General features: G+C 43.9%; 2 protein-coding genes and 1 long non-coding RNA gene across 6 annotated transcripts in view; 1 reads left to right on the top strand and 2 right to left on the bottom strand.

The window, feature by feature from the left end:
• strc1 (stereocilin 1) overlaps positions 1-19,625 on the bottom strand; it is a 405,552-nt gene that overhangs the window by 103,435 nt on the left and 282,492 nt on the right. The window lies entirely within an intron of this gene.
• On the bottom strand, positions 165-11,627 carry hacd3 (3-hydroxyacyl-CoA dehydratase 3). 2 transcript variants are annotated; one of them, XM_015343187.2, is made up of 12 exons: positions 11,384-11,627; positions 9,162-9,204; positions 8,706-8,779; positions 7,977-8,141; positions 7,194-7,242; positions 5,828-5,938; positions 4,951-5,078; positions 4,259-4,371; positions 3,396-3,502; positions 3,062-3,193; positions 2,374-2,467; positions 165-874 (listed from the first exon to the last, which is right to left on the bottom strand). In XM_015343187.2, exons 1-11 carry the CDS (start codon positions 11,462-11,464, stop codon positions 2,391-2,393), a joined length of 1,080 nt encoding a protein of 359 aa, XP_015198673.1. In that variant the 5' UTR covers positions 11,465-11,627; the 3' UTR covers positions 165-874; positions 2,374-2,390. The 2 variants fall into 2 exon arrangements, with proteins under 2 accessions (XP_015198673.1, XP_015198672.1); XM_015343186.2 differs by having other exon boundaries at positions 165-2,467.
• LOC107076903 (uncharacterized) lies at positions 11,559-18,005 on the top strand. Of its 3 annotated transcripts, XR_011189707.1 has the most exons (5): positions 11,559-11,687; positions 13,591-13,660; positions 13,990-14,300; positions 14,732-14,825; positions 17,611-18,005. It is a non-coding gene; the product is annotated as an uncharacterized lncRNA (long non-coding RNA). The 3 variants fall into 3 exon arrangements; XR_001478032.2 differs by lacking the exon at positions 14,732-14,825 and having other exon boundaries at positions 11,570-11,687; XR_011189706.1 differs by lacking the exons at positions 11,559-11,687; positions 14,732-14,825 and adding an exon at positions 11,692-11,708.

Genomic DNA, 19,625 nt, shown 5'->3' with positions numbered 1-19,625 from the left:
AGGGGACTGGTCATGTGGTGCTCAGAGCAAGGAGTGAGTGGCACTGGGGCCTCCCTGAAACAGATATACAAGTATTATTCATTGGGCTACATTGACAGATACAGTTCTCAATTGCTGAATAGCCTGCAGGATTCAAATAATGGACTTCTTAAAGGGAGCATGTGTTGATTTTTATCATCTTTATTATTTTTTGGTTCTGGTACATTTTTGTAATAGGTTGTGCCATTCAGACATTCCATAACAACAGCCTCAATAGTTAGTCAAAATAAAAAGACATGATTCCAGTGTTTTTTTACTATAAACCTAGTTAAAAATGTCCACTTTCCCTGAGGTTCCTCATCTCCTGCGCTCACCTCCCTATATTACTCCGATACATTCCGGACGGATGAAGGATGAAGGAATGATGCCCAGTTTGGGATCTGGCCACGGGAATGAGGACCTGCTCTGATTTCTCTAGTGGTTTTTTACTTGATCTCCGCTTCCCCAGATTCTTTTATTGAATACACAGAGAATGAATTGTACATACACACGTATATAGATCCACACTGGAAAAACAGAAAAAACTTTCATCGTTCACAACATGATTAAGGAAAGTATTTTTGATCACAATTTAATTCCTGAACGATCAGACAAGGCCGATTTAAAGAGCTTTAAGAAACTCTGCATTTGACATTTAAACACAAAAGAGGGATACTGTTTTTACACAGAAATAAACAGGCATGCAGTGACTTGAAACCTGTGCCGTTAGGTTCCCTGAGGATTCTGTTTGTAGATGCAGATTTGTCTTTAGTTGTGCACCACAGGACAGCCTGCTCCTCTCTTCAGCGTCTTCCCTCAGCAGACCTGCAGCCACAACCCCTGCTTCTGCACGGGTCTGGCGATCAGAAAATCACAAAGCGGTAGCCTGTTTAGGAGATGTTTCTTCTGCATGTATGTGGGAAAAGAATCATCACCAGAATCAGCTGACCACTGAAGAGCTTCAGTAGACCTTTCTTAATGTTGTGAAACACACTCTGCCTTCATTGCGATACTTGGCCCCCCTGCTTGGCACTCCTCGTTAACCTGAGATGCATTGTCTGTATGTCTACATCATGTATGTATGTCTATTTGTATTTGTATCTACATCAAATCAATATGCTGCAGAAGTTCCACCTCCTGCACTGACTTATCTATATATATATTTAAGAGCCACAGAGATGGAAATGTAGACATAAATGTCATCAACTATTTTGGGCATCGCCGGTAAGTCATGCATTACTGCTTATCTAATTGAAACAGCTCGTTGCATGCTAGTAAAATAACTAATTAATGCCTTATGAGCCAAACACAGGCTGTGCATTAGTAGTGATAAAAGGTATTAAGTAGCTGCCTTTATACAGTAAAGTACAACAGTTGTAAGTGCTTAATACAAGGCTTACGTGTGACTCCTAAGATAGTGCTAACAAAATGTCTTTTTCTGTAAAAGAGTTGTTGCTATTTGGTTCAATATTGCAATTCTTTAACTTTTCCTGTATTGCTGCTAGCTATTGTACCATACACACTAAAACACTGTAGTGTGAAGACACTGGCCATGAATGTGCAAAAGAAGGTATGTGACTTTTACACACTCGGTTTGCAGAAGTTGTGCATTTCCCAAAGTGCTAAGACCGGCACCCATGCTTCTAATACTGGCTTAGTCTTCTGATACTTGCGTTTTCTCTAAACAACTACACTATCAGTCTGCATGCACTTCAGCTGCCCTTGTTAGATGTTGACACCAGCTGAGCGCAGCAGTCATTGTACTTGTTTGTCCACAGTGCTTTATCTGTGCCTGTTTGCTAAGATGGGGTGGACTGATAGTTCAGGGTTACATCCCACAGCGAGGCAGCTGTTCTCTGCCGGGCAAGGCTATAGCTTCACCCTAGGCCACTATGGGAACACTATGTTGGATTTGTGGCCTGTGGGTAGTAGAGTTGCAAAGGCTTGGTTGGGGTTTCCAGTTCACACCAGGTACCGAGAGCAGGCCAGTGGAGGAAAGGGCAGGAATGAGGGGAGGAGAGGGGCCGTCAGGCTATCTGTCTTTTAAAAGAATCTTGTCAGTGATACAGACAGAGCATCTGCTTTCTGTGCATCTAAAAAAAAAAACCTATGGTATTTTTATGTGGGTTGTTTTGCATTGCTTCTATTCTGTTTTGAATATTTTTATCATGCAAAAATGTTCTGTAAAAAGGAAAAAAATGCACTTATGTTATTGAGTCCACTGAATCGGGGAGGAATGGAGCTGATCTAAAATGGAGACACTAGGCCAGCTTGGGCGGTTGCTGCTCTAAAGGTGATGTTGCTGTAGCAGCTGTGGCAGAAGCAGCCTGCTCATGCTGGCTCGGTCCCACTGACCCAAAGGCGGCACAGGTTTAGTTCGCCTTCTTCTTCTTGGTCCTGAATCTTCTCCTCCTCTGTTTGTAGAGGTGACGGAAATTAATGAACAAGCCTGCAACACAGAATAATGCAGAATTCAGATTGTTTTTCATTTGTACAGCACAGATTGACTTGAGCACCAGCAAAGTGCCTTGTAGCTGTGGTCGGAGATGGATCACTGAGAACAGTGCAAAGCCCTTGAACACTACAGACTGCTTTTAATTTTGTACTGCACCCATGAACTGTATATCATCATCATCAAGATCCACAACCTCTTTTACTGTACCGATATAAATGCTGTGCAATCCTGCAGTGTAAGGTATGTTTAACCCTCAGTAAACTCAGATGTAACCCAGATTTTGGTTACATCTGAGTTTACTGAGCAAGAACAGCCAGCACAGGTTGTTGTGCAGTTCCTGGTGTTCTTCATTCAAAGTCAATAAAAAACAAGGTGTTGTTCTCACATTCCTTGCCTCCTTTAACACCTGCCTCTAATCCAGCAGAGACAATGGCCTGGGTTGTGTTGGCTGGCCTGCAGGATCTCTATCCTCTCCTTCTGTGGCTCTGCCCAGCAGGTAAGTGTAAGTTAGCACGCATGAAGCCGATGTGTGAGCTTGAGCGCGTGTGGACAGACCTGGGCTCGGCCCGGGACAGCGCACACACTCACCCAGGAACATGAGCACCAGGTAGAGCTGCAGGGTGTAGGAGAAGCTGATGGACAGGTCCAGGGGTTTGGGCACAGTGATGCTGTAAAGCCTGGTCTCATCAAAGATGTGCAGAGACTGGATCACAGCAACCGCTGCAGAAAGGGAATAGAGGGAAGCAAAACGGGTGTAAATGTGGGAACTGGTATAAGAAGCTCACTGTTTCAGTTTAGAATGTAATTTTTGTGACAATTTTACAGTTGCCAAGACTAAGGTCTATATGTGCAGAACAGGAACACGCTGCTCCCTCCCTTCGGCACCAAATTGATGGTAAGTTAAATCACTAAGCCCAATTACCTTCTGCCAGCACTCCAAGGGGATAAAGAGGCATCCAGATGGTGTACCTGAGCCAGGTAAGTAGCTTCCACTCTGTGTCTATGCAAGCAAGCATGTAGTAAGGGTACCTGGACAAAGAAGACAGGGGTGTCAGAGGCAGTGTGATCTGAAAATCTCCAAGGTCCTTAGAATGACTGCTGGATCCATGGCAATAGGATTATGTTCCAATCTGCTCCTCAGCTACAGAAACCATGGTACTGATGATGTCTAACAGAACGCTGGGAGTGACTGTCTGGCTGACTCGGCACAGTCCTAAATGCCTGATAGAAGCAGATGACAAAACAGCCTCGTAACTTGTATCACTACAGAGACAATGTGAATTCTCCTTAGTTTGTCCAATTATTATATGTTAAAAGAAAAAAAGAGCAGAAAGCCTGAATAATGAAGCCATCACACTTCTCTCTTAAAGGGCGGTGGTCTTTGCTAATCTACAGGCAGACTGGCTTGGTCACCTAACACCTTAAATCTTAAGGCGTGGGAATGAAACGCTTCTGTTAAGCAATTCTCAACTACAGGGAAAAATAAATAACTAATTCAATTATTAGTGATTAGTGATTAATTACCATACCCTTCTCATTATTTCACTGCAGGGTTCTTAAGTGCATTTCTTAAACTATCAATACATAAGATGCACATTGCAAATGACTGGAAGGACTGGTATTTGGCTGTCCCTGTATTAGGGGACGCACTGTCAGACTAATCTCTGGCTTGTCATTTAAAGGCACAATATGAGCTCAGGCCCTGATGAGGAAGCTGCAAGTCTTCCTCCTCTCCTCCCCTCCCCTGCTCTGTCCTTGAACTTGACGAGGAAGAGGAAAACGGACCTGAAGATCTCGATGATGCTCCACATGTAGAACACGAAGAACACCACCGCCTTGTTCTGCATCTCCTCCAGGCTCCCGAAGATGACGAACAGGATGACGTTCCTCCCAACAACCTGCAGGGGGCGGTATTATGCTGATTCATATTTGCTGCACAGAGCCAGGCTGCCCTATGATCTAAGCATGCTCAGGTTATAGGGCAACAACCCCCAGTAAGATGACCTCCCCTCATGATCTTTGCATTGGCTTGGATATTTTATTAATGTGAATTATCATTAATTATCCTTCATTACAGCCTATTACAAGGATACTTTCTGATCACTTTGACTCCACATAAGAGTATATACAAAGACAGTTCTACAAATCACACATCTTGATTTCCTACTGTGTGATTTCCAAAACGGTTCTTAAAAAAATCCACATCACTTTTGGATGGTGTGGTCAACGTGTGTCAATTCTATCTGCCCAGATGTGAGAAAGTCTCCATAATACTAAAATCACTTTTAAATCATGTAATTTTGAAGGAATCCATCAACCAGACTGATTTTAGTATTATGCCAACCTGTTTTGGAGAAACTGAAGTACTTTTACTTTGAATTTGAGAGTTTACTTCGGCCATTCGGTTTCATTGCCTGGATATATCAAAGCCCCACATTGGTCAGTAGGAGGTTCTGGGTTAAGAGAACCGAGCGCACCTGAATCATGGCTGGGAAAACCCCAGTCCTGACCAGCCCCAGGGCAGGATTGATCACCTCTGCAACAGCCAGGATCTGGCAGAAGTACATCATGTCTGCGATGGTATGGAATGTGTCATAGAAGGAATCTGGCCAGCGAAGAGACACAAGAACATAATTCTTTACTTTAAGTCTTCAGAGGACATTAAAAGTCATTAGAAGATGTTAATTTTCTTTCAACCCTGTCTTAAACACTAATAAAAAAGAAAAATGAAAATTGTCTGCTTTTTAAAAATTGAATTCAATCAACCCCTAGTACATTGTTGCAGCTCTTCCTTTAGTTTAGGTGCACAATTATAGCCAGCTAAAAATAGATTTTTGACAATTTTGATTTCGATTTGCAAATTTACATGGTTTGCTTTAAGTGTGAGAAACCAGTTTTAAAAGCATGTTTTTAGGCATCTGCTGGTATTTTTTCAAACTCTTAAAAATTGAAACAACTGCTGTTCAGTTGTAAGATAAATAATTTCAATAAACTGAACTGAACTCCACCTACAGACAGACCATCACACGTGATCTGGGCTGTGACAGAAGCCTGCAGAGAGAGTCTGCATAAAGTCCTGTCATGTTTAGTTTAAGATCTGTGATTTAACTGTCTGAGAACACAGACAGGAGACTAAGAGGGAGCTGAAAGCCCCTGCCACAGTTTCAGCACACTTCACGAGTCACTGCCTCCCTGTGACATGCTACAGAAGACACTGCACTGTAACTTCTGTCTGAAAGCCATTTTCATGTGTCCAACACACAGGGACTGACAAGTTCTCATCACTGTCCCAGGGGCCAGGGCACTGAAGGGCTATCACAAGGAACAGTTCCCCGCACAGCACATTTCCCTTGCCTTGTCCCAGAATGAAGAGGCGCACAGTCATGTTGACGAAGATCCAGGAGAAGCCCAGGAACTGCACCAGGTTGTACATGAACAGATAGCCTCTCTTTAGATTGCTGAACGCTGAAACAATACAAACGTATTATTATTATTAAAGTTATCTGATTTTGACTAACTTTTGTACTAGGTAGAATGTGACCTTCTTAAAGTTCCCCTTTAATTCAACTGGTGAAACAATTTCTCATTCCTTTTGCTCAACCACTGTATACTGTAGTACAGCAGGGTTACAAGCACACACAAAAACAGGTGGATTAGTACTTAAAATAGGAATGAAATCGCCTACCCCTCCTTAAACCCTTCACTTGAAAAGCATCGATATGTAAATGCAAATAATTATTCCAGTTATTCTGTCCCATTGGTATAGCTGGGCATTATACTGAGGCAATCTTAGCAAAGTCCTTCCCTTAAAGTCACAACCGCAGTGCCCTGCCTGAGATTTGAACCCACAACCTTCCAGTCAGAGGTCCAGAGCTCTGACAGTTCCCCCACACAACTATACTTCTTAAGCAACTGGACCTTTAAACACCCTTAATAGAACTACTCTAACAACATTGGTTTGGTGGCTCTGTGGCTAAGGATCTGCGCCTGTGACTGGAAAGTTTCCGGTTCGTATCCCACGGGCGGCAGAGGAATCCTACTCCGTTGGGCCCCTGAGCAAGGCCCTTAACCCCAACTGCTCCAGGGCCACCGTGTAAAATGGCTGACCCTGCGCTCTGACCCCAAGCTTCTCTCCCTGTCTGTGTGTCTCATGGAGAACAAGCTGGGGTATGCGAAAAGACAAATCCCTAATGCAAGAAATTGTAGATGGCCAATAAAGTGATCTGATCTTATTATTGATATTCCTTATTACTCGTGTTTTTTTGCACAAACACACTTTACAGCTGTTCTTCTCGGTACATTAGAACGGGGGTCCCCAATCCTGGTTCTGGAGAGCCCCAATTCAATTAATCTAACAGGTCACCCGTCTCTAAAGATTTGCAACTCCAGCACACTACTGATGAATTAAGACTCTGGTCAGTCAATAGACCTCTTGTCCTTGTGGGCTGAAGAGATTTTAGTCCTATATGATCTCCAAATTAATGAATTTAACACATCACCCGTCTAACTAATTGTAATTGAAGTTTTCAATAGTTATCTACAAGATCTGTTGCACTGGGGTTCTGCAGGAACATGGTTAGAAACCCCTAAATTAGAGTAGGTAAACAATTAGCAAAAAAAAACAGCCTTCTTGTTCTTCAACATGAAAAAGTTAGTGAAAGTTTATCACTTAAAATGAAAAATAGACATAAATGCCCAGATAAATGATAAGAATACTTACGGTCCTTTGGAACTCTAGACTCTATGCTGATCTTGTTGATTTTTTCTTCCTTTAAAAAAAGTAGCATCTGAACATCACTGAGTGCACAAGTACGTTGAGCCATCATTAAAGAAAGACAGCTTTCTTTTCTTATACTGTGGACTGCGCTCGTAAACAAGTAGCCTTGCTTATGTCATACTTTCACTTTGTGCTAAGTTATTTAATGAAACAATGTCATTTTATCCTGATGGGTTAATGTTACATTGTTTACTTAATCCAATTAGCTATTCAATCTTTTAGCACTTAACATTTTAAAATGTGTTGTTCATATTTTAAAACTAATAGCACAACCCTGTTGCATTAGATTTTCCGAACTGAATCCGTGTAGGAAACGTGAGCGTTTAACTTATCGATCCCCACACAGAGAGACACAGGTCTCAAAGTCTGTCCTTCCATTTTCTATCCCATTCTATCCAATACTGGGTTACGGCATAGCCACAGGCAAGGAGCACAAGGCAGGCTACACCCTAGACAGAATGACAGTCCATCACAGGGCAAGCATGGACACACACACACTCACACCGGGGCCAAAATTCCCAGATGACAATTAACACAAACTTGGGAAGAACATGCAAACTCCACACACACAGCACCCCCAGGAGGTGAACCCAGGGCCCCAGCGCTTTCAGGCAGCAATGCCAAACACTGTGCTATCGGGTCAAAACCCTCTCACATAAACGAACATTCAAAGGGCGTGTGTTTTGCCGTTGGTTTTCTGTGCTGCCGTACGAGTGATATTCTTGCCTTGGCTCGGAGCTCCATCTCGGCGTCGGACTCGTCCAGCCAGCGGTCGAAGTCGGGGGCGAGGAACAGCGGCTTCCTCTCCTGCAGCGTCAGCCTGTCCCACCAGCTGTGCTCCTGTTTCTTGACCGTGATGTTCACCTGCCGCTGTGTGGACTTGTGCACCACCTGTAGAAAGACACACGCTCAGAGGCCTGAAGTCGGCTGGCTACTCGACAGGCCATCCACAGGAACTCTCAGGTCTGACTCGAGATATAAAAGGACGTCGATGGGGGAAAAAACGGCATGTGCTGCATGCTTTGTTTTTCTGATTGAGAACAAAATTGAATTGAATTTCAAATATTTTCCAAACTTTTTACTCCTCGCCAAACCTCAACACCTTTTCTTCTCTTCCAAACCAACTTGTATCCAGGCTTGTAATATTCTGTGGGCCTGAGTACAATCAGGAAGACTGTGGCGAGCACCATTTGGTAGACAGCGAGCAGGAATTAAAACTTGTAGTATAAACACCAGCCTCCTGTTGGGACTGTTTGACTGATATGTCTGCTGTGTACTGCTCTTATCCGTTTTGGACGTGTCGCATTCCCAGAACTTTAGTCCAGCCTCCTTACGCCAAAGATGCCCATTTTAATCAGGCAGGTCTCTGAGACACTACTCCTCTTCGAGTGTTATAGGAAGACAGAAATTTATCTCTTTCTGTTCTGTTCACAGACAAGGGAAGTCATCTCCTACCACAGGCTTCACTGGCTTCAGGAACTGCAGGCTGAACTCGTAATCATTGTCTCCTTTGGCTCCATGACCTTGGCCTGCAACACGTCAGCAGAGAATCACCATCAGAGCAAAGCACTCTTAAGAATATAATTAAAGAACTGCCTGTAGTTAAGACTCGCTCCCCTTTTTCACATGTCTAAACTTTCAGTTTCACAGTTTCTGCAGTAATTATCGGGAGAAATTATTTTAGTCCAGTAATTGTGTTAAACCGTCATGAGCACAGCGGCCCTTCTCCATAGCTTCTCCCTACCCTGAGCACCATTACATACAGAGACAGAGCGTTCTTTTATGCAGGTCCAGTCTAGACTGGAGCTGGTCCCTTGAAATAACCCCCTGGCAAACATGCAAATCAGTGCTTTGCTGTGCAGCTCGGGACAGAGAGGCATGCAGGAGTTTGACAATGCAGAGCAAACTTACCTTTGAAATGAAGAACGTTGTCATTTACATTGATGTCAAGATTCTGCAACAATGAAAAGAAATGGCGTACTTTGTTACTTACAGCCCTCCGTATACTATGAGGAAGTGTTAGTGCACAGAGAGGCTCGGAGAATCGGAGTGGCTCTACAATAAGAGATCTTCATATCTCTTCCTTCCTGTGCGTTTGCTTCCTAGTGATAGCCTACAACCTAGATTAAGCAACACATCTTCGCCTAACTTTAACTTTTGTAGGTTTTTAAACAATTTTAAAAATTCTTGTCCTCAGACTAAAATGTCAATGCACTGACACTGAAGTCACATTCCTGACAGATCAGATAAAGCTGCTGCACTGAAAAGACACTTTGTTGCCGGTGAACAAAATCAAGCAGCGAGGGAACTGTCCCTTCCAAGCAAGAGATCGTCTCATCCTTGAATAAAATGTCACCTGCTGTCCTTACCGTTATCAAGTTCTCTAATCAGCTATTCTGTGAGTACAATCAGGAAGCACTGTGGTTAGCACCATTTGGTAGACTGCAAGCAAGCAGTAAAACTTTTTAGTTCACTAAAACTGCCATCATTTTGTTTTTTGAATGTGTTTTTCTCCTGTATCTAATCACACAGGTAATCATGTAGGTCCCACAGTGGTTAGCCCCTCGCAGTGCTAGGGCCCTGGGTTCAAACCCTGGGGTACTGTCTGTGTGGAGTTTGTATGTTCTTCCTGAGTTTGTATGGGTTTCCTCCCATAGTCCAAAAGCATACTGATAGGTTAATTGGCTTATGGGAAAACTGACCATAGTGTGAGTGTGTGTACGTCTTGTGTACGTGTGTGTCTGTGCCTGCTTGCTAGTGTCACGACCCAGGTGTGTGACCCAGGTGTTCCCTGGATTATACCTGTTGCTTGCTGTGACTGGCTCTGGCTCACACGCAACACTGAATTGGATGAAGCTGTTAAGATGATGGATGGATCTAATCACATACTGTAAAGCCATATCAAATGACACAGGGACTGAGGAGCAGTGGGTATACATCAACATCACACCATAAACCCCAGTCTTTTATTTCTACTCTCACTTTGCCGGGCAAGGGATATCGTTGCACGTGCCGAGTTGTTGAGTCTGAGATAGCTGGGGCTCGGCTTGGCCAGTCTCTGCCTGCTCTTTAGTAATAAGAGGACTCAAGTAATTCAGTCTTCCTCTGTTTACCAGCAACAATCTCACCCCCTTCCTCTACCCGGAGCAGGGGAGCCTGCACTACAAAGCACTGGCCAGAGTGCTGCTCAGATGTTCAGGTGCATTAATTACATGGAGCTGTGAGAGATATGTGACCCATTGCTGGAACCCAGCCTCCAGTGTGCTTCTGCTCCTGGTCCCATTCCTTAGTGTTGTGTATTTTCATAAAACTTGCATTAGGCCAGAACGTGCCAGCATCTGTCCTCCAGCAAGCCAGTGCCCCCATTGTTAGCTCGGCTCCAGTTACAGTACTAAGTGGGGGATGTGGAATTTGTGCCAAATTGACGCTCTTGTATGCAACCGGAGCTGCTCAAGTTGTCTTGTCCCATGCACTTTAATATATAGGCATTGTAAAAAAACAACAACTATGAAATCGTGTATGTAGTGTAAGGGTGGTATCAGGACCATAAGAATGCGTGCATAAAAATGCTGTACATTTGGAATCCGTTTGTTCTCCAAACAGCTCAGCTCAGTTTAATTTGGCTAGAAGGGAGTTAAGTTACAACAACTCCAGACTGCAGATACATTAAATCCAGTTAGTTTTCTTCCTAAACTTGCCACCCAAATTTAGGGGTCACCGTCTCAATCTGGAGCTGCACGGAATGGTTTTACTGACAAAAAAAAAAACGTTCCTTTTAAAAGCCCTAATTGTCGTTAGCGGTTTTCTAATTTCTCCTTTTTCTAAACTTCTGCGTCCCATCCACTCACTAAGTTCTGTATAATTAGTTAGTACAGTACTCCAGTACACTCCATCCTGTTTATGAAACATATTTGCTGAGAATTCTCGTTCCATACAGGCAGATCAGCTGAAAGAACATTTTCGTCTACTCATATCCAGAACGTCCTCACTGCGGATGCATAATAACGGTAATAATTAGCTACTACTTTCTGGATCTCAGGCTGTAACGAAGGATTGTTATATTAACTGAGATCCATCTCCCTGGGCTTGCTAAAGAATATACCTGTACAATGCTGAGACCGCCCGTCCCTTACCTGCGCGTCGCTCAGCTCCACTCGCAGATATATATCTTTATGCCGTTGGGCCCAGAACACTTGTGGGGTAAGGGGCGGCATCGTACCCAATCTTCTTTAGCACACCACCGTTTATCACTGTAATATTTTTTTTCCCAAATTGGGCTTTTAGATAATATTTTTCAGGCACTCTTCATCTGACAACCAGAACATTCCGCAGAGCTGGCGTGCGCGCTCGGTATAATCAGACGCTCAGTTGCGAGACTTGCTCCGCCCCTCAACAGCCGTACGTGCTCGCCCCCGGTGGTGTCACATGGTCTTGGAGGTAGGTCGAAGCAGTGTTGATGTATGATTTTGCACATCTGATGTTGTTTTGCACATTGCCTGTTGTCTCTGTCTTTCTTTTCTTATACAATTGTATTGTTTTTTTTTGTACTGCTAACCATCTGAAAGCTAGCTAAATAGCACTTTTTATACCATATACTTGTATATGAGTATAATGACAATAAACTTGAACTTGCGTCGAGTTCTGTGCAGAGCTGCACGCAAAACGTGTCTTCCAGGGCACTAGAGGCGCTATATTTGGAAACATCGCAAGTACAGGGAGCACATTCTGCAACTCTTATTGACTCTCTGACAGCGTCGTTGATGTTAATTGTAAACTGCCTTGAAACAGAGAAAGTATTATAAGTCAGTGTCATAGGGCTAGGTCGAGTTTAGCCACTTAACTTAGTCAACACAAAGTAAAGAAATATACAGTTGTTCTTGCGCTTGGGCTGTTAACAGTAATACTGTATTTAGCTATTAGCTGTCCCACGATGAATTGTAACGAATTCGGGTTTCGGTACGGAATGGAGCAGGCATGGGACTCGAATAGGGTTGAACACATTTATTGACTTGAACTTAAACCGGGAAAGGTAAACACACAGGGACAGGGGTTAAAACGCTGCACCTTCACTAACACACAGACACTAAGGGAAGAGCCTGTCTCCTAGCCTCCACCCCACTATATACAGTCTCGCCTTGCGTGTGCATGCTAAAGCGCCCCGCGTGGCGCTACAGAATAATGTTTTAATGTCCAGTGACGATCACAGACTAGCTGGTATAGGGTTAGCACACAGCTAATGCTGTATAACTCCAGTAGAATAAAAATATCCGTCAGGCCAGTCTGGCTACAATGTTTGCGTTTTCATTTGCATACTTTATGAAGTCATTTGCAAGTTCCAGTATTTCATTCATTGCAGTTGCTTGTGTACGTTGTGGGATGATGAGGCACTGTGTGTGCTTGGAAAATATTTGCTGTTCTAAGTATAGCAATGCCAGCAAAAACAAACAAAATGAAATAGGGCTGTAAGGCAAATGAAGGAGTGCTATGTAGAGGTGTAAACATCGCAGGCAGAGGTGACTGTAACGCAAATATTCTGCCTTGTCTGGGTTGTAGTGTTTTGTTAATGCTTCCATTTGAAGTTGCAAAGCTACCGTCTGTGCCTTGAATGTCTCCCCCTCTTCTCCTTTACAGGGGAACTGCAGGGCCTTAATACACATCTACGCACGTTTTGCATGGTCCACCATGTTTTTTTTTTGTCACTACTACATATTTATTGTTCTACAACATATTTATCGTTCCTGTTGTCAACATTGTGTGGTGCTGTCTGTTGTACAGTGAATGTCCTGAGAGATCAGTGTGATTCAGAATTCCAGTGTATGTGTACATATGGAAATAAATTACTCTCTACCCCACTTTTAGGTCAAAAAAGCCTTTTCAGTGTTTCTTTTTAGCTCCCTGATGCACTACAGAGAGGTTTAGGAGATGCTGTTTAACCTATCTGCGCACAAAATACCTCCAGAGCATAAGACTCTTTCCCTTGGAATTCCACTGTTCTTGTGCAGTGCATGGTGTGATCAATCATGTCGATGTACTGAGTTATATGTCATGTCTGCGTAGTGTTTTTATGTTCTTTACTGTATGTCTATGAGCTGTGTTGGCAGCTGAATTCCCCGTTGGAGATTATACTAAGTTCTAAACAAAGTGTATCGCATCACAGATAACACTGAGAGAGGAAGGCATGAACTGTACCTTGGAATATGGAAAAAGGCTTTTTAAAGACAAAAACAAGATAACATTTGTTTTAAAATAGCGAGAAACTATGCCAAACTTTGGTTTGCTGCCCAAGCCTCATTATTTTGTGATCATTCAGTTTGTTTCTTCTTTCTTTTTTTTGTTTCAGATCAGTTTTATTGTGAAGCGAGGTTTTATACATTCAAAGTATAGCGAGCTTCACTTTTCTATATCTGAAGGTAAGAGAAAACAAATATGGAACGAAAACAAAATACAAATAAGCAACGGTATAGTATTCACCTACTGTACATTCAGGTACAGAAAAAGAAATCAGTCTGTACATAAAAACCCTCCAACCTCCCAACCCCTGTCCCACCTGTTGTCTTAAATACAACTTTTGCATACATTTGAATGGTATTATCTTTTGAGGTATGAAATTAAAGAGTCGCAAATATTCTCAAACTCTTTGAGCACATCCTTCAGATTAAATCCAGTCCTCTCTAACCCCAGTGTATCAATCGGCTCCATGAATCAGTGCTTCACTGAGGTCACCTCCTCCTCTTTCCAGAGCATGAGAATTTGTTTCTTGGCAATGATCAGGACATTGGCCAGGCAAGGAGAATGAACAGGGTCCGGCTCTAGCTGAACCTCCAGCACCTCAGAGAGGATCCACAAGCCGGTGTAGCGGAGCTAGTTTGGACATGGTGATGTCATCACCCTCCCTGGGCTGAGGGAGGTCTCCTTTAGCTCCTGCGGCCGGTTCCCTGTTGCGTTACACCGGAGACCTGGGTTTGCGGGACGAACCGGCGGGGTGGAGCGGCGGAGGGGACACTAGCACTGCTGTTCATGACCTGGAAGTCGTTGCTGGAGTACTTCCAGGTCAGCCCTTTCTTATACCGTCCATTTACAGGATTAGTGTGGTTCACCTTCCTCTGTAATTCAGTGATAAAGAAGGTTTACAGTTGAATAGATTTTTTCTTCTATCTAAATAAACTTTAGTCCTCAATCGACATCTCTGTTGAAATATAAAATTGCCCCATAGTGTTATAACTGTTATAACTGGGAGCAGCGCAGTGGTTAGGATTGCTGCCTCACAGCGCTGGTGCCCTGGGTCGAGTTTGTGGGGTGCTGTCTGTGTGGAGTTTGCATGTTCTCCCAGTGTTTGCATGGGTTTGGATGCCAGTATTGAATTAGAGCTTGTTTGGATTCATCGAATTTGTGTCATAAACAGAGAAAAGCAACCTAACAAAATCGAAATTATTATTTTTTTTGTTAACAAACAAGACTTGCTAAAATTGCATCTTATGCAGGAAGTGAACCGAGAGGCTGGACATGGTGTCATATGGTGGTCCACCTCTTCCAGGCCCGCAGCGGCATCTGCTGTGTGGGGGGCTGCGGAAGAAGGTATTAAACATTAATGCAGTCCAGGGCCGAATTCTTGTGTAACTCATGTTCTATCCAGGTCGCAGGTGCTAGACGTCTTACTCAGCGCAGGGTCTGCCATTGTACGGCGCCCCTGGAGCAGTTGGGGTTAAGGGCCTTGCTCAGGGGCCCAACGGAGTAGGATTCCTCTGCCGGCCGTGGGATTTGAACCGGCAACCTTCCAGTCACAGGCTGTAATTTATTTATTGCCATATGTAACCAGTGCTGGTACAATGGAATTCTTACTTACAGAAAGTCTCTCGATTGTAAAACAAGTGTAAAAAACAAGTTTCTTACAAGTAAGTTTTTTACAAGTGTAAGTTTTTTACACTTGTTTTACAATCGAGAGACTTTCTGTAAGAATTCCATTGTACCAGCACTGGTTACATATTTTTACACTTGTTTTACAATCGAGAGACTTTCTGTAAGTAAGAATTCCATGGTACCAGCACTGGTTACATATGGCAATAAAGTTCAAGTCAAGCTCTCTATTGATCGCTTTGTCGGCTGCTGCAGTATGATCTATTTGCCAGCAGATGGCAATGTGTCTCTGTTCTTGATTTGAGAAAATCCAACGTAAGACTTGATTTTTTGTTTTATTAAAAGAAAAGTACGGAAGTTTATTTTCGCCGCGGAGAAAAAAAAAGATGTGTTCTGACGAGATAGTTAACGACGCTTATTAGCGGCAATAAGAACAATATATATATTTGCGTTTAAACAAGAAACTTACTATCTCGCTTGAAAACGCATTTTTTTGTATCCCGCGGCGCCAATAAGAGTGTCTTATTGTGTTGGACAGGGGCGTAGCCACGGGTCGCCCTGATTGATCATAGGCCTACCCAATCAGTCCAAAGAAATCTGAGATTTTTCCCCCCCTTGTTTGCGTAAAATGATTTACTTTTTAATGTTGCGTGTTGATTTTTTTCATCGTATGTGATTTGCTATTGGCTCGCTGTATCTCTTGTGACCAACAAAAAAATTATTATGAAATATAAATGTAGTGGGGCGGTGCATGCGTAGCCGTAGTCTTATTGGCTATTGGTGTCGTCAGACACCCTTGGAGCTATCTGGCGCTAGGTTTTTGGTTTATTAGCCAACATGGCAAAACAGATGCATATATCTGCGTCTGTAGATGACCGGACCAGTCCCGAAACAAATAAGACACATGAGATGCTACAGGCATCTTGGGTTTTAAGGAGTACAGCCTGGCTTCCCGAATACAAATGTTCCTGGACCGCAAGGGGGAGTGCACGAGTTTGCTTGTAGCAGCTCGATACATGCTCGACCTGTAGGAGTTAAGCACGAAGAGGTTCTAAAATTTCTCCTGTAAACAAATGAAAAGTTTTTGAATGCATTAATAATATTAAGATAATATTGACGGATAGATGCGAGTGTGCATTTTACAGATAACTATTCAGGTCGCCTCTAAATGCCCTGCAAAATGTTTAATTTTATGCAGACCATTCTGGCAATTAAAGGTACAGTGAATTGGTTAGCACTGTAATGGGACTATAACAATTCAGTGTTAAGTCTTGTGGGAAGACACGAATTTCCAAATTTGCTGTCTTTTGGCATCGAAAATATAATACTGATTCCGTGGGTTTCATACAAGTTTAAAAGCATCATGAAGGATCGAACAAGATCTTCGCGGTTTTTGTTCTCATGGCGCCTCACTCGATATTACCTTTGGGACGATGCAATTTACTCCAACCTCTGAAACTCATACGTGCGTGCACGTTCCCCTGGTATGTTACGCTCAAGTCTGCTGAATATTTAAAGGCAAGGTAAAAGCTCAGTGAAGTTGGCCCCCCTACAGACAGCACAAACGATGAAACCCACCTCATTCGTTAGTGCCACGTTTGTGCCGTTGAAAGTAGCGTTTGTGCTGCTTTTGTTTCCGCTGATCACGTGACCATGCACGGTGCCTTTGACCTCCAGTGACTCCGACAGGTGAAAAGGAGCTCTTGCAGGTTTTCTTTAGCTAAAGACAAAGTCCTCATATGAGAGACCTTTGCAAACTAGCTATCGTTTGAACGGGAATTTGCCGACTCTGTAAACAGTGACGAGATTATCGCTATATTCAATTTCCAGCCCCGACGCCTACGTCTGGTCTAGAAGGTCAAAACCTCACAACAGAGGTAGGCATTGCGTGTTTTGTTGTGTGTCCGCCGTGGCACAGTAGCGTTCGGCAGCCTAGGTGATTGTTGCTTAACGTGTGTGTGTGTGTGTGAGAGAGAATGTATACATAAGATTCTGCTAATTCTGCTCTTTGACTATACTGCCCGAGGATTGCATTATAAATTGGAGGGGTGCCCCTCTACTGGCAGAACCACCCAAAAATCAATTCCTGGCTACGCCCCTGGTGTGGGAAGCCAGGATTTAAATTCCCCAGGACAGACCTCAGCAGGACAAAGTGGCTTTCTTTTCCAACAAGGCCTTGTTGGAACAGCAAGAAACCGAATCCTTCGGTTGTGACAATGAAGCCAGCTGCGGGACTGGAAAGGGACTCTCTAGCATGGAAGGAGGAGGTGTACTTGCTACAGTGTTGTTCTTGGACCCCAGCTTGACCCAGTAGGCTGCTGAACGCCTTTGTGCAGATATGGCCTGTGAAAGAGGTGCAGTGGTGCCTGTGTGTTTAGTGTTCAGGGTCCTGTCCCATTCCTGGAGGGTTTGAGGGCTCTGTCTCCTGTCCTTTGTCTGCAGAGAACTGCAGCTTGCGCGTGTTCAGATTCCCGCAATGCTGTGTTCGCTCTGTGTTCCCCCACAGATCCCGGCGAGCAGGAGATGGTGTCTGACTGGACCATGGTCCCTGTCGTCCTCAAAGAAGAAGCCTGCGGCGCAAGTGGTGGACATTGATCGTTGGGCCCTGCTGTCATTTTGTTGACAGAAATTGCCTGACCAGGTGTTTGAAGTTACTTATCGTATTACATCGGCAAACTCCTACTGCTTAGTCCACTAATGTACCAGCCCACCAACTCGTCCACCTCCGTACTAATCCAAACACCCACCTGCTGCTCATCCTAACCACTGACCCCTGCCTATTAGCTAACAGACTGACTAACTGGTCTTCTAAGCTACTATCCACAAGCCGCCTTTCCTCTCTCAGATCAGGAGGGTGGCTGCTACCAGCTGTGTTCAGTAGTAAAAGCTTTCTGCCCTGTTCTCTGTTGCTGCTTGATTTTACACTTCGCTAAACATTTGACTGAAGAAGTCGGTGAAGGAATCGTAAAAGAACAACCAGCATAATTGCAGTAATCATGCCTTGTCATGCTTCTGCTTATCCCGATGTCAGTGTAAAGCAGACGTACATTATAAGGTAAAATTAGTTTGCTGCGCAGACAGCCACTGTGATTTATGGTGCAATCGCTGTTGCTAACTTTACATTGCTTTCCTCTTGTTCTTCTGTGAGAGATCCATGTAATCTTGAATGTCTTTCCCAGATGGGTGACTGTGAGTGAAGGCAGGGATCAAACGTGTACAGAGACACCCCCTCTGTGGGGCCTCTGTAGGTAATTACAGTTCACTCACCTGCACAATTAATTACAGTTCATCTGCCTCCATAAACAACTACAGTCCACCCATCTGCACAGCTAACTACAGTCCACTTACCTGCACAAGTTAAAGTCCATCTATCTGCACAACTAACTACAGTCCACCCACCTGCACAACTAACTACATCCACCTGCACGAATACGTTTAGTAGTAAAGTCTCCACCCACCCGAGCAGCTTGCCACAGGGTGAATTTAAATGATGTTCTGCTGTTGACAGAGATTGCTGCTCTCCGGCATCTGGCACTGGGACAGTTTTGCGTGGTAAATCGTAATTATATTTCCAATTAAGGACAGGAATGTGTCTCCTTTATTGGAGTGTTGCTATTTTTCAACAATTGCTTTCTGCTTCAGACAAAACAGGTATCAAAGGCCAAATCTTGGTTTGGAAACAAAGGGTTTATGTTAGCCGACTGTTTAACAGAAAACTATAAATGTCAGTTCTTCCGAAACCCGTTGTTAAAAGTGACCCAGAAATCGCCTGCTTTATCCTCAGTTCCTGTAGAGGAAGGAGCGCAGATCGTGTACAGAATCCACCTTGTCTGCCTCTCGGGCTGCAGAATCCAGTGCAAGCTGCTCTGAGAGGCCTGCAGCTCCAGTAGCACATTCCTAGCTCGGGCTCTGCTCCCCTGCAGTGCATTATACCAAGGTTAACTCTGGCCAGGGGCAGAGCAGGCCTGACACAAATCCGTCTCTGGCGCCCACTTGGCGGCAGCAGGCTAGCGTGCTACACCCCTTCTGGGATATTAACAAAAAAAATAATTTGAGCCCTACTGCAGGAGCAGTGAGCTCAAGAGGAATTAGAGGACTGTACGGATCTGTCTCGGTGGGGCCAGCCTTAATGGTAAGTGGGGCTCTATCGCGGCTGTCATTTGTTTCCAGCAACAGTACCGTATCCCAGTTCATCTCTACCTCCTACCTCCAAGGCAGCAGGTCTCGGGCTCCGCCTGGATTCTGCGTTTGTTCCTGCTCGAACACCTACCGTCTATATTACATACCGTACGTTGTGTCAGGGTGTCAGGGTCGTCTAAATTGTCAATTTAAAAAATGGTCTAAGTGGTTGTCCTTTGAACCCGTCTGTTACTTGATGGATCCTGTATGTTAAGGAAGTTTCCCCAGATATGAAAAAGAGCAAATGTACAGGTATTATGTCATGGGAATATAGTGTGAGCCTGGTTTGCACTAGTGTAGTAGTCTTGCATGCTTCGGTGATGCTCAGATCTGTGTGCATGT

Source organism: Lepisosteus oculatus, chromosome 5 (assembly GCF_040954835.1).
Source record: "Lepisosteus oculatus isolate fLepOcu1 chromosome 5, fLepOcu1.hap2, whole genome shotgun sequence".
Lineage (NCBI taxonomy): Eukaryota > Metazoa > Chordata > Actinopteri > Semionotiformes > Lepisosteidae > Lepisosteus > Lepisosteus oculatus.
Note: the sequence above shows the minus strand (reverse complement) of the source record. Positions and strands in the feature narration are given on the sequence as shown.

Excerpts from the sequence above, each read along its gene's own strand:
- hacd3 (XM_015343186.2), bottom strand. The coding sequence starts at position 11,464 with ATGCCGCCCCTTACCCCACAAGTGTTCTGGGCCCAACGGCATAAAGAT. Across the intron at positions 9,205-11,383 it reads TGGAGCTGAGCGACGCGCAG|AATCTTGACATCAATGTAAA; the intron begins GTAAGGGACGGG and ends TCATTGTTGCAG. Across the intron at positions 8,142-8,705 it reads TGAAGCCAGTGAAGCCTGTG|GTGGTGCACAAGTCCACACA; the intron begins GTAGGAGATGAC and ends GTCTTTCTACAG.